This window comes from Spodoptera frugiperda, chromosome 29 (genome assembly GCF_023101765.2).
Source record: "Spodoptera frugiperda isolate SF20-4 chromosome 29, AGI-APGP_CSIRO_Sfru_2.0, whole genome shotgun sequence".
Classification (NCBI taxonomy): domain Eukaryota; kingdom Metazoa; phylum Arthropoda; class Insecta; order Lepidoptera; family Noctuidae; genus Spodoptera; species Spodoptera frugiperda.
The window spans coordinates 1,711,757-1,725,429 of NC_064240.1; the positions used below are offsets into that span (position 1 = coordinate 1,711,757).

The following is a 13,673-nucleotide window of genomic DNA, read 5'->3' on the forward strand; positions in this document are numbered from 1 at the left end:
TTTAATGCTAACTACAAATTACCTTCTGCTTTAGACTATAATTGAGCTTCAAACGTTAAGTACTTAGTTTCCAAGTACGTGGTATAATTACCTCACAGTATTTAAGCATGCACCCTCAACCTGACCTTTCAGCAAAAATTAAGTTTAATATTAAGGAAAACTAAGATCGATGTTGCGGGTCTAATGCATGTCGCGTGTCCCGATATTATGCAGTAGTTTCAACGTCCTTGGCTTAGTAAGGGAACGGTAAAACAAAGGATGTCGCATGTTTTGTGTTAAATATTAATGAATTATGTACTAAATTCAAGATAAGTTAGTGTTTATGTTTGGTTTATGAAATAAGGCAATAAATTAGCTAATTTATCGCCTGATGGTAGAAAACCGGTGCTACTCAAAGCCAAAAGAGTTAAAATAGTTACCAAGTGAAATGTCGGTCATTCTGTGAGGAATTGGCATAATAAAATTATGGTCACCTGATTTACATGGTGAAAGACAACGCAAGTATTATTACAGAGGAAGAACACTGTGATAGTATTAACTAGTAAGAGTCTAACACGCTCCCTGTTGTCCCCACGATGTGGGAAGTCCATGAAGATTTCCATCGGGTTACAAAAAAAATAATAGATCGAGTTTTTTGTTTCTTGCCGAAGTATAAATAATTTCATTAGCCCGTAAATATCCCATTACTGCTGAAATCTCTTGGTCAATATGGAGTTGCGATTTAAAACTTAAATTACAGTGTTATTGAACAATGAACCTAAATGTTAATCGTGAAAAGGTTTTCTTTTCTTTGTTCTCATTTTCCCAGCATTGAGTTTTAATTGAGTCTTTTGAATCAGCGTTTCTCTTATACCAATTGCCCCTTTTAGACTAACAAGTCGTTGGTAAGTGCTCAGTAAAAGTACGCTTTAAGTTTCTTTAGCTAGTTTTCTGAATTTTCAGCCTTTGATTGTTTGTCTATAGTGAGTATAATAGATGTTTTAGAAGTCGAAAGTACTACACATAAAACCAAAATCATTGTTTTCTCTATTCCCAATTAGAAAAGAGATTAAACACTATATCGAGCTAAAACTCGATTATGTTAACGCTTATGTTGCATGATGACTGAAACATTAACACCTCGTTGGTCGAGTGGTCACAAGGGCGACTGCCTGGCAAACTCCGGTTCAATTTTCGGTTTTTCGAAAATTTCTCAATACCATGGGAGTTACGAGTGTAACACAAATAGTGGAAAATGGGTGTACATTGTACAGTGGTATTACGTGCCGTAATTTGCGCGTCTGCCTACCCTTTGGAGATAAAAGGCGTGAAGATATTTATTTTATAATCATGTATATGCAGGCTAAATTGAAATTATCTATTACACTCTAATTTTGATAACAGAACATTAAGTTGGTAATATTATGAGTACGCACTGAAACCGGTGGAATATTAACGGCTATCGATCTATCGTCAAGTTTCTATGTAATGGCTCTGACTCACAAGTGGTGAAGTGAGCTGGGTCACGCTCCTGGAGACCGTTGGCGGTTACCATGGCAACCGGATCTGTGATCAGTTATTATTTATGAGGTAATAATCTGAAACCTTTGTTATGGTTTGGTAGGTTAACTAACGAGCGACACTATTCGATGATTTTATGGATAGTCATTAATTTTGTTGGATATTAATTTTTGGCAATTCGTTTTATGGTCGATGAGAGCATCGATGCTTTGAAATGATTATCTATGCGAGCGCTTCTCCACCACTAAGGCATTTTTATTAAAATGGCTTTTGGGTTAAATTAATATAATTTTATTTCCTCAAATGAATGAAGTGTACCCTTAATCTTTCCGAAACAAGAGCCGTTTGACGAACGCCTGATTGAACCAACCAATCGCAGTGCCAAACGCGCTCTCATTTTGCTCTTGTTATACGTAAACCAAACTTTTGCTAAGGCATCTGGAAATATACTAGTGTGGCCACTTTTGGAACGTCACACCGGGTTTTAGCCAGTAAGAGCCTAACCTGCCACACCCACTCTCCTCAGGTGGAAGAAGTCAATGGATGATCCCTTCCTCCCCTTAAAACCGGGTGATCTTATTACGGTACAAACACCATTATCACAATTTCAAATTTCGCAGATCACGTATGACACACGCGAAAGCACAAAGAGAAATGCTTAATATTCATGTAACGGCGAGGTTTGTTCCCATTTAGATCCACGTGCTGTATTCCACTGATGAGAATATAGGCAAACAATGGAAAACTGTGTGTTTAGAACTGTTTTCGTTGTGGTACTTGTATAGTGGGAAAATACGCAGACTGGAAAAATATTTGTAACTGCAAACGACACAGTGATTTCATGTATAGTGTATTGTATGTTGCGCTCCTATTTTTTGTTAACTACAATGAACCTGCCTATTGAACTGAAATGAAAGAGTCTGGTAAACGATCAGACCGATCACCTAATTGCCCATGGACACCCGAAACAGCAGAGGCATTGCAAGTGCGTTGCCAGCCTTTAGGGGGTTAGGGATTTAAAGGTTGTTGGGCAATCGGGGATAAAGAAGTTTGGGAAAGGAGTAATAGGGCCTCCAGCAATGTCATTCCCACAACCACAAACCCGCACGTCAGTCACTTCTAGTCCTTCTAATTTCAATCACAAGACCAACAGCACAATAAAATTATGTACTTATACATACATGAATAAGAAGAAGAATAATAAAAAGGAAATCAAAACGCACAATTTATTCATTTACCTTGAATGGTTCTTGAGCGAGGAGGGTATGAATGAAGTTTCCATTAGCTGATGGGGTGAATCTTTTATTCAGAATGGGTAGCTACTCCACTGGATTTTATTTCCTTCGGCCGAAAGTAACTTTTGAGTTTAGCCTCCGTTTTCTATTGAATAAATTCGATAGAAGACTTTTATTTATAGACCATTTTATTGTAAGATAGCCGCGCCTTAATATCTAGGTATTAATGTCCTTGAGTCTATAGAATAGTGAAGTAATTTTCTAATATTAGAGCTTATTGGTGTCGAGTATTTGAAGATAAACTACTGGTAATTTTATTTAAAGCATTTATTATTGATAAGAATAATATGGTGTTGATATAGTCACGTCAATTATGTATAGTTTTGATAAGTTTGTACGCTATGGTATTTAACACAGATCTTAAGTAAATTGTTGTTTACGTATGAAACAGCAAAATTAAATCCCATCTCCTTCAACAAATCAGTACCTTGATGGGATTGTTGACAACAGTAATCAACAAACTTACCTAAATGGTGACCTTAAAAGTAGCGACCTGGAACATCAATGGTTTAGCCTCCAACATCCATGAGCTTGAATCCATTATAATGACTAATAAGCTGGATATAGTACTGATATCAGAATCACATGCTACTGCAAGAAGCAACTTTCGCATTAAAGGCTACAACAGCTACACCACTCCTCACCCTGATGGAAAAGCGCACGCTGGAACATCCTTGGTCATCAGAGCTAACTTGAAGCACTCAATCCTGGGTCATGGATTGGGATCTGATTGACTGGGATCATCAACATATAGAGGCTGGCGTACCTCAAGGATCAGTTCTTGGACCAGTATTATATAATATATTTACATCTGACTTGCCTGTAAATAACAACATTACCGTGGCAACATATGCCGATGATATAGCCTACTTGTCGGTTGATGATGATCCAGCTAATGCTAGCCACAAATTGCAGGAGCAACTAAATGCGACCCATAAATGGCTACGCAAGTGGCGTATACGTACTAGTGCGGCAAAATCAAATCACATCACATTCTCTCTAAGAAAAGGCAAATGTCCTCCTGTAAGACTTGGTGATGAAATTCTGCCCCACTCAGAATGTGTGAAATACCTCGGATTCCACCTTGATAGGCGCCTTACATGGAAATATCATCTAAAACAAAAGAGAGACCAAATCAACCACCAATTTCGCAATATGTACTGGCTCATGGGAAGAAACTCTGCACTATCAATAGACAACAAGCTTCTCATATACAATTCGGTATTAAAACCAATTTGGACCTACGGAATCCAAATTTGAAGCCAAATATAATATGTTACAAGCAAAAGTAATATACTCTGTCTACAAAGAGTACAAAATTGCATCCTGAGGGCAATAGTGAACGCTCCTTGGTTCACAAGAAATAGTGAAATTCACGAATATCTCAACATGCCGACAGTTGCATCTGAAATCGAGCGGTACAGAAAACCATACCTAGAGCGGCTATCCCTGCATCAAAATCCACTCGTATCTCACTTACTGGATCGGGCTCAGGTGGTCACGAGACTTAAACGGGGCCACATTGTTTGATTGGTAGGGGCGGCGCTGGCTACCCCACCAGAAAAGCCACAAGACATACAACCAATTCACTTATGGTTCAACGACCGATTGCAAATTTACACCATAGAAAAAAAAAAAAATCATTGTCAAATCCTATATCTTGATATAAAAAGAACCTCAATACATAATACGAGAGAAACCGCGAAATCATTAAGATTTCATGTGTAAATTAAATCTACATAATATTTGTAACCATTGCGGTTGTGAGCAGACCGATTTTATTCGTAATTCTCTAGACTACAATTTCATGCGAATCTGTAATCGCTGTGAGGATTATAACAAAAATGCTTACGGTAAATAATCTCAATAGACGTAGAATACAAAATATCTTTTTGAATGCACGGTTGAAACGGTGGCTGGACAACAGCTGGCTGCCGTGCAACTTGTAGCAGGTTCGTACCCACTCGGAGCAATTCTTTGTGAGATCTACAAATTGCTTGGTCCGGGTTTCATGTGTCAAAGGATATGATGGTGATTGTATCATTTGATAGAGGTCTCTTCTAGATTACATTGTAAAAGGACACAGAATAATATAAAATAAGGCTTACTTTCCTTTAAAAAAAGTACCGAAGTTTCCTTTAAACTTCATTGCTATTCAGACAGCACAAATTCTTATCTACATCTATCAAGTTTTCGTAAAACAACCTTTCTAAATTACGGAGTACCAAGGCAAAAAGCAAAAAAATACCAAAAAAGTCACGTTGATTATGAAAATGAAATTCGAATTAATGTAAATACGAAAGCCATAATGAGGGTCGTTAATGACTGCGGTACGGTGAAGATGCGGCAGAATTCTAACAAGCGTTCGAGCCTACTTTACAAAAACTGATGATGTAATCAAACAGCATTAGATATTTATGAAGCTGCTTTGAATTGTGAGGTTGTTAAGAGAAAAGATGAAATCGCAGTTTCGATCAAGGCTGTTTCAAATTGTTGTATGTATTTTTTTTATAAACGAGCAGACGAATCACCTGATGGTAAGCAATCGCCGCCGCACATGGACACTTGTAACACCAGAGGCGTTACAAGTGCGTTGCCGGCTTTTCGGGAGTTAGGAATTTAAGAGTTGTTGTTCGCGAATCGGGGATCGTAGTTTCACGCCGGTTTTCTGTGAGGCCAGGGTATCACTGCTGTCGAACCGGCCCATTCGTGCCTAGGCACTCCCACACTTTGTATGTATTTACTTTGTATGTATTTTGAAGGTACGAGGTTAAACAAAGTAAGAAGTTAGGAAACAAGTATTTGGGTACGATATACTGCAGACTACGGATCAGTTTGTTTACGGTATGTTGAAAATGTTGTTTACTTCTAAAAGGGAAAGTTTTGAGTTTATAATGTAGAGTGAGTATTTTTGGAGCTGCGGACTGCCTAGCGAGTTTACCAGGGCTCCGGCTCGAAAAGCAGGAGTAGGAACGGGGTGATTTTGTAAGTAAGAGTCTGACACTCCCTCTCGCCACGCCCAATGCGGGAGAAGTCTTTGGATGATTTTCGCCCAATAAAAATAGAAAAATAAATTGGGTATTAATTGTCTATATATTCAAGAGTCAGTTTAACGTCCAAACTATAGTTATATAGTTGAAATATTTTAAATTCACTGCTTTTAAAAGTATTTTTATAGCTGTAATAAAATGTAACGTATGAACCAACTAGTTATTTACGTTGACTTTTAGTTTTCCAGTATTAGGGCAAAAATTGTAAAATTTTATAAGTGTTCGTGTGGCACCTATGATGTTGCGGATATACATGATTGGCGCTGATCACTTACCATTAGGGTTTTTGGATGTCGATAATGTCTAAAAATCTCTATATATTGGCATTCCTTTTTAATACATTTATGTGTTATATTCGTCAAACCCAGTATCATTCAATTTTATTTTTTTACAACTAAGCAGTATGTTAAACATAACACACATGAATGAAATAGTAAAATGATACACTAATCACGACGTTGTTACATAATATTACCATAGACATACTTAGCAATAACAGTGGGGCAAACTTGAAGAACTTGACTTGTAATAAACACTAGAATTGGATCTTAAAACGGGATATTTACCATGTTTTTTCAATTATTATGAGTTTCCAATATTTCGGCACTATTAATAATTTATTTATTGATCAGACAACTTTTGGTCCACATGCAAGCGCCATGATCACGGATAAACTCATGTAATAAACAGTAGTAGTGATTTAAAATTCTCTGATTCCAGCTGCGAGCATCAACGAAACATGCATGTTTAACGAACAATGCGAGGACGTGTACTTCAAGACAGAATGCAGGAACGAACGATGTGCTTGCAAGTTCGAGATGGTGCCCGAGGTCACGGTCGATGGCTCCGTCATCTGCACGTGTAAGTTTCAATGCCTCGTTTTATCGAGTTCAATATTTTATTGTAAGATATTTTTCTTTTGGAACACTAAAAAATTAATACTGTGAGTAGTTTGTCGTATTGTGTTTGGTTTTCACTAAAGCTTTTGATAAATGTAATCTTGAATCCGAACTTGTTTTTAATGAAGGATAGTGTAGTAATAATGTTGATCTGGTGATATTTTTTATTTATTTGTATCATTTAATTACTTAAATTACTTTTCCTCAAAAAAATCCAATAATTTGTATTCATTGCATAATTATGGTGTACCTCAGGGTACCACTTCCTGCTTAAATATATATTAAAATCTGAGGTTGTTCGTGACATAAAATTTTATTTATTTATCATGGACTTTTGAATGTTTTCAGCGGTGAAACCAGTGGAGGAGTCGACGAGGACCCTGGATCCAGCTATGATCGGAGTCCTGGTCGGCATGGCGCTCATGTTTGTAATCATCTGTGTGGTACTGCGGCTGTTTAGCAGGTAATATCATTATTTCAATATATTATTATTACTCAGATTAGACAAAGATCAGTTGTTTTTTTTTAAATTTTTTCAAGTTTCAAAACTTTATTATATCGTGTGAAATAAAAATAGGACATATCTACAGATCACTTTTGGAAATAGAAAGGGCGAGTTAATTTGTATTAACTGGGTAAAATAACAGAACGTGAAAATCTAATTTCAGAGCGAGATGGCGAGAAAACCGAACGATCTTCAATACGCCCAACCCTCGACTGATGAACGTGTCCTTGCTGAGAGACTCCAAGCTTTTGCATTCACAGGTAAGATTCAATAAAAATATTTTCATTGCTATATACAAAACAAGTTGACGATACGCTACTGGTTTTTTCGTGTAACTAAACATTCTTACTTTTGAACTAAGAATTGTATTGTGAACCTAATTGAAAATTCGTGCCTATGGAACCTATGGAATTTTTTGCTCATTCTTCTCCTTAGTAATCTACATTTTGTACTGAAAAAATTGCTTCACTAGAGGACTGATCAACAGACAGACATTTTTCTTTTATATTGATTACAATAATATTTACTTTGACTTTCAAAAGTTTCTTCCCGGTCAAACGTTGCCCCACATTAGGATTTTCTCCTATGTCGTGGGTGCGTTTTACAAGTTCACATACACATCGCGCCCAGACCCGAAACAACAATTTGTGGATCACACAGAGGTGTTCAGTGCGGGAATCGAACCCGCGATGTATCGGATCATTGCACGGCAGCCAGTTGCCCAGCCACCGCGCCGTGCACTATGAAATAAATAATTTTGACTTTGACTTTGATTCCAGGATCGCCGTGGTTCTCGCGTTAGTGTTCGCCCTCCGTCGAGGCAGGCGAGCCAGCAGGAGCTGAGACCTCATTCACCAGGTCCAGGTATCACTCCTGACCAAAATATATGACTGAGACCCTAGACCGTAGGTGTACCGTCCTATTTATGTGTTTACTCTTGAGGAACTACTTTTTATTCTTTATTGAAATCTATATTCTGAATATTTACTGGTTGAACGAAACCAGATATTACATTGGGTTTCCCAAAAACTGAAAATTTCTCTCATTTCTCAGTCTTGTGCTCATAGCTGAGTGATCATGCCTAATTGATCTGATATTTTACAATATTATTGATTCACAAGAAAAAAAGTCATCAACATTCAACAACAGTCATTCAACTCAAGAATATAGAGACCAGATAAAGGTCGCAGCTAAAAAAATATTGGAAAGAATATAATACCTAAAATTGTTTTGAAATATAATGACTTTATCATTAAAATCTGTAATAAAATGTGGTTCCTTGTCAAAAAATAATGTGTTTCTGTTATTTATGTTGTGTCTTTTGAAATGTTATTTATTAGTACAGTAAGTTGCAGAAGTAACTTAAATTTAAACTATATCTATCGAGGCTTCAGTATTTTTATTATTATTTAGTGCCACTATCCTACAAACGCCAGCCTCGCTATTTATTTTTGCAGCAGACTGTATTTTGTGTACTGCACCCAAATTATGATGTGATAGATTTTCAAATTTATGTGTTTTACAAAAATCTAAATGTGGTGTTTTACGAAAATTCCTTTTTGTACACTAATTAAGGGAAACGGGCAAAATAACATGTTTTGTTTGCTTTACGTTCAACTATTTACACCAACACAATACTTTGTCTCACTACACTTTGCATAATGACACACAAATTTCATAATGTACTATTCCTTTAACTTCAAATTATTGCCAAATACACACGTCTTAAACTATTATCTTTACTTATAACTCAATATTGCCCCAAATATATCAAAAATATTAAATTCATTGTCAACAAATCCAGTCACTCAATTATGTATCCAAAGTTTCACACATAAGAAAAATTTTTGTTATGATTACTTTTTCTCAGTAATTTCCTTTTAACAAATTGCCCGTTTCCCAGTTCACTGACAATGCTAATCATGATTATTTCATGTATCAACAGCACGCCACCATCAAAGTCATCAGCTACACCGAAAACCCTCAGGTTACATACGAAATCATTTTGCTTGTTATGCTCAATAATTTTGAACTCTATCGACATACTGTGTCAAGGTCTTTTGAGTTCAGAATTGTTTGAAACTTCATAGCGGTGATTCAGATTTATTGTCAGAGACATTTAACGATTACTTGAACTATTCCTTAGTAAGGATTTTGTTCCGAAAACAATTGCTAAGGACTGAGTTAGTAATCATTAAATGACTTTGAGTGCGGCAAATGATTTATAAGTAATTTATTTCCAAGCATTTTAATAGACTCTGACGATAAGAAAAAAGGTTTTCTAGAAGCTTCGAGCTTTTTCTGACTGTCGATATCTGACTTCGAAAGACCTTGACATGTGGATAGTTAGTAGATACAACATTATGTAGGCACACAAACAAATGACACACTTTACACTTAAAATATATTAATAAAAAATAGGTGATAGTAATGCAGTTAACATACTCATAGATGAAACTATGAATGAATGAATAGATTTTGTGCCAACACATTTTCAATACAACACAAAATACATAGAATACATTTTAATACACACGCAATTATAGTTCCAACACATATTATTTTCTGTGTGCCGTAGTTCTTATTTTTATAGAAAACAATAAGTTGTTTCATCGATATTTCGTCACCTTTTAACTTCACTATTCCAAGTAACAATATACTTTGGTAAAATTTTGCTATTAGGTAGATATTTTTATTGTTTCTTGGCCCTGTTGAATGAATTGGATTGTTGCTTCAAATAGATGTAATATTACGCTTAGCAGTTGTCGCCATTTGTTCTACAATTTTATACAAAACTGTAACTTGGTCATTAACTTCATTATTATCTAGACTATCAACTGTCATTAGAAATCCATCAATGGATTGTGCAATTTTAAAATATTTGAGAATTTCAAGCATGATCATATTTCTCTATCAATAACTCAAGAACTTTAAACAGAAGAAAACTAAATTCAATAGATGTAACTATTCTACTACCATATTATTGAAAATTACCTTTCTAAAATAAATCAATTGACTTGGAATAAAGCTTTTCATTCATAAAATTATGATACTCTATTAGACAAAGAGAATTTTCACGGCATGCAATCCTTCTCGAAATCATGCCCGAAGCATGCTTTGCCTTCATCATTTTCTTCGAGAACAGTCGGTCTTACTTCTTCCATTGTGCTTCCAGGGTCTCGGCGTGGATCCAGAGCTAGTAGTGGACACTCCGCAACGTCCCTACGATCGGCAACTCTTAGATCCCCGACCACCCCAGGACCAACATCAGTCACCGTCGAAATTCGCGCACCAGAGGTGTAAAAGGAAAGTGACGATATCAAAAATGTTATCAATGATTAGAATGATGATATAAAACATCAGAATGATAAAGATATGTTAAGGGATGATGTAAGTAAAGATTGTAAACATACATTCGAGATAATGTGTCAGATAAATGAGAAAAGTACTGTAAAAACCAGTCCATCGTTTAAATTGTTTGTGATATATAATTATACCGATGGTTCAACAAATATTTAGGCTTATATTCATCCATTTTATAGCAATAATAATGCACTATATCTGTCGTTAATTCAGCCACTTGGAAAGTGCCTCAAATTACATACAATTTTGAAATCACATGATTATAATTTTGGTAATAAGATAAATAATAAAATTAATAACACAAACTTAGTAAGTAATGTTAAAGTAATAGTTAATGACACATTCACAGCCGATATAAGATCACGTTTAATAGATGTAGTGCACAGTTCAACAATTCATAGATTTAAAAGAAACTAGGTTTAATTGCGTAAGCTTTTTTAGCAATAAAAAAGGAGGCTTTTTGGCAGACATTTTGTAGTTTGATAGTTTTAAATTGTCGATTATTAATAAGTAAGTCAAGTAACGGCTTGTTCTTCACTATCCCATGTAAGTACATATGCTAGATTCTACTCCCTGCCTTAGGAATAACGTATAGCTTACAAAATAAGCATCGTGTAACTAAATATTTATTTACGGGGACCATCCTCCACGTGGGAGCGATCAGAATTTTGAACGGTGGATATTTTAATAAAAATGGTGGGAAGCTTCGATGCCGCTTTCGAAAATCTACTATAAGACTTTTAAATTTTAGCTTTAAGAACTATAAAAGCTTTTCTTTTAAACCATTTCTATGAGAGAGAGTTGTGAATCGAAATTAAGATTTCATTACTTACTGAGTTCTTTAGTATCGTTAGTCTCTATCTATGTGTAAAAAGGGGAAATTTACACAGAGTATAAATATTATCTATATCTACTTGATAGGTTACTTCATTGCACCTCTGATGCTTAGACCAAATTTTATGCAATGCGCACAAAATGTGAGTACATTTAGTGGTTCAGCAATAAACTATGTACAACTGCGAGAAGCATAAGAGAAAATGTATAGAAAAATATATAAATTATAAAAAAAATAACATCATGTTCATTAAATACGTATGGGAAATACTTCAATTAAGGGGAAGAATTGACGTATGGCCGATACTGGATCATTCACTATGGAAAGATTAATTAAATACTCTAAGCTATTGTACCTACTTTAACATGATAAAATATGCTCACATTGTGAAAAATGTATTTCGTACACTGTGCTAGATATTATGTACCTACTGAAAATTTACGCTGTAATTTAATTATATAAACTTTTATTATAATATAACTTATACTTCCCAATATTGGTGTTTCATTTCTTGTCTTGATTTGGGTTTCCACTTGCACGACCAAAAGTGTGGTTTTTTGGAGTGGGAGAGTCATGTTTCGACAGGACCGGAGTGATACCACGGCCTCACAGAAAATCGACTTAAAACAACGCTTGCGTTATGTTTCGTTGTGTGATAGAGGTTACTGCTACTGGAGGACCAATTACCGCCTTTCCAATCCCTGATTCCCAATTAATACTAATGTCTCCTTTCATTCTAATTGTAATGGAATTTATATAAGGATAATCTTAAGTAGGCGACATCTGGGGGCCTAAAAGGTAACATCGGGTGAAACATTTCTAATATGACTCATTTGATAAATTGTAGGAGAATAACCTAAACCATCATCAAATGGTAACAATAAAATATAAACGTATTCTCTGACCAACCCTTTCCTAAAAGTTTTGATCACAAAATCATAGATGACGCGCTCCTTAATACTCGTAAAAATAAAACAGATTTGAGGTTACAAGATATTTAATAGCAAATGTCGTATATCGAGCCAAAACTGAGCCTGAAGGTAAGCTTGTAAGTTCATGAAATTGTGTGAAGATGGCGCTGTTTATAGAAAACCAAAACTGCCGAAGGGTTTTTTTTAATTTGAGACTGTTCTAACGATTCTTTAAGCATATTTACTTTATTGCTGAAAAAGAAAGCTAAACAATTCATTATTATGAAGGTAGATAAAGGTCCTGGCCATCACAGTGATGGAAATGTATGAAAAGTTAAAGGTGTAAAAACAACCCATTCTTTAGCCGATTACGTTATTTCTCACTTGTACAAAATTTATAGTAATTTGGACCATCACCAACTTTTCTCGTCCTCTTCTTAAAATTATGGACATGAAATTAAAAATGAAACTCTTTAGGATTATTGTAATATTTTTTAAGTTTTGTAACTGTGTTACTATACAAGTAATCACAAATTATAATTTTCTAACGTCTCCTCACACTAGGATTTTCTCCTGTATCGTGGGTGCGTTTACAAACATATTAGTACTGTAGTACTAATAAAATAACTCCAAGACCCGAAAAAGTAATTTGTGGATCACAAAAAGAATTGCTCCGTACAGAAATCGAACCCGCTAAACGTTTCGTTGCCGCCCTTTGCCCAGCTACCGCTCCAATCTTGCAGTTATTAAGCTTATTTATGATCTAATAATAAATCAAACTTCTTTATGAAGTAGGTACAAATTAGTTTACATAGCATATCAATTCTCTTTACCCAAAACTGCCAATACCTAACATCTAGGCTTAGATGACCAACAAATCAAAACAGAGACCTAAATCTCAGCTCTCCCACAAACAACACCAAACACAATACAGATTCAATAAATGTTAAACATTTTCTATTTGAAATAAAACTAGCAAACAAGATATTACCTTCAATACACGCGTCTGTACGAAGCAACAAAAGTTGGGAGGCAAATATCTTATAGTATGCGAGCAAACAGACTCACAAGCCTTGAATATGTGTGGAAACATACGGGACTTGCATTGGAAACAAAAACGCAGGAGTTTATTGTTTACAGATCGACAGATCTTCTTTAATGAGTATTGTATTGAGTGGGTAAAAACGTGGGTGAATTGGTGTTCGTTAGTCTCGCTAAAATTCGAAAACGGCTGCACTGATTTGAATAATTTTGGCTATTAAAATATGAGATTTTTTTTTTTTTATATTTGGTTCGTCGTTTGGCCGTTATTTCG

At 35.4% G+C, this 13,673-nt stretch overlaps 1 protein-coding gene across 4 annotated transcripts in view; it reads left to right on the forward strand.

Annotated features, from left to right (window-relative positions):
* Nucleotides 1-11,941, forward strand: part of LOC118268290 (uncharacterized) — an 83,353-nt gene extending 71,412 nt beyond the window's left edge. For 2 of the 4 annotated variants that reach the window (XM_035582721.2, XM_035582723.2), the window contains exons 4-9: nt 6,566-6,706; nt 7,093-7,207; nt 7,413-7,509; nt 8,029-8,113; nt 9,195-9,236; nt 10,425-11,941. In XM_035582721.2, the coding sequence (XP_035438614.1) occupies nt 6,566-6,706; nt 7,093-7,207; nt 7,413-7,509; nt 8,029-8,113; nt 9,195-9,236; nt 10,425-10,552 (608 nt within the window). In that variant the 3' untranslated portion in view covers nt 10,553-11,941. Of the gene's footprint in view, nt 1-6,565; nt 6,707-7,092; nt 7,208-7,412; nt 7,510-8,028; nt 8,155-9,194; nt 9,237-10,424 lie in introns of all 4 variants that reach the window. The other 2 variants (XM_035582722.2, XM_035582725.2) reach the window with 2 other exon arrangements.
* Nucleotides 11,942-13,673: the final 1,732 nt, after the last annotated feature.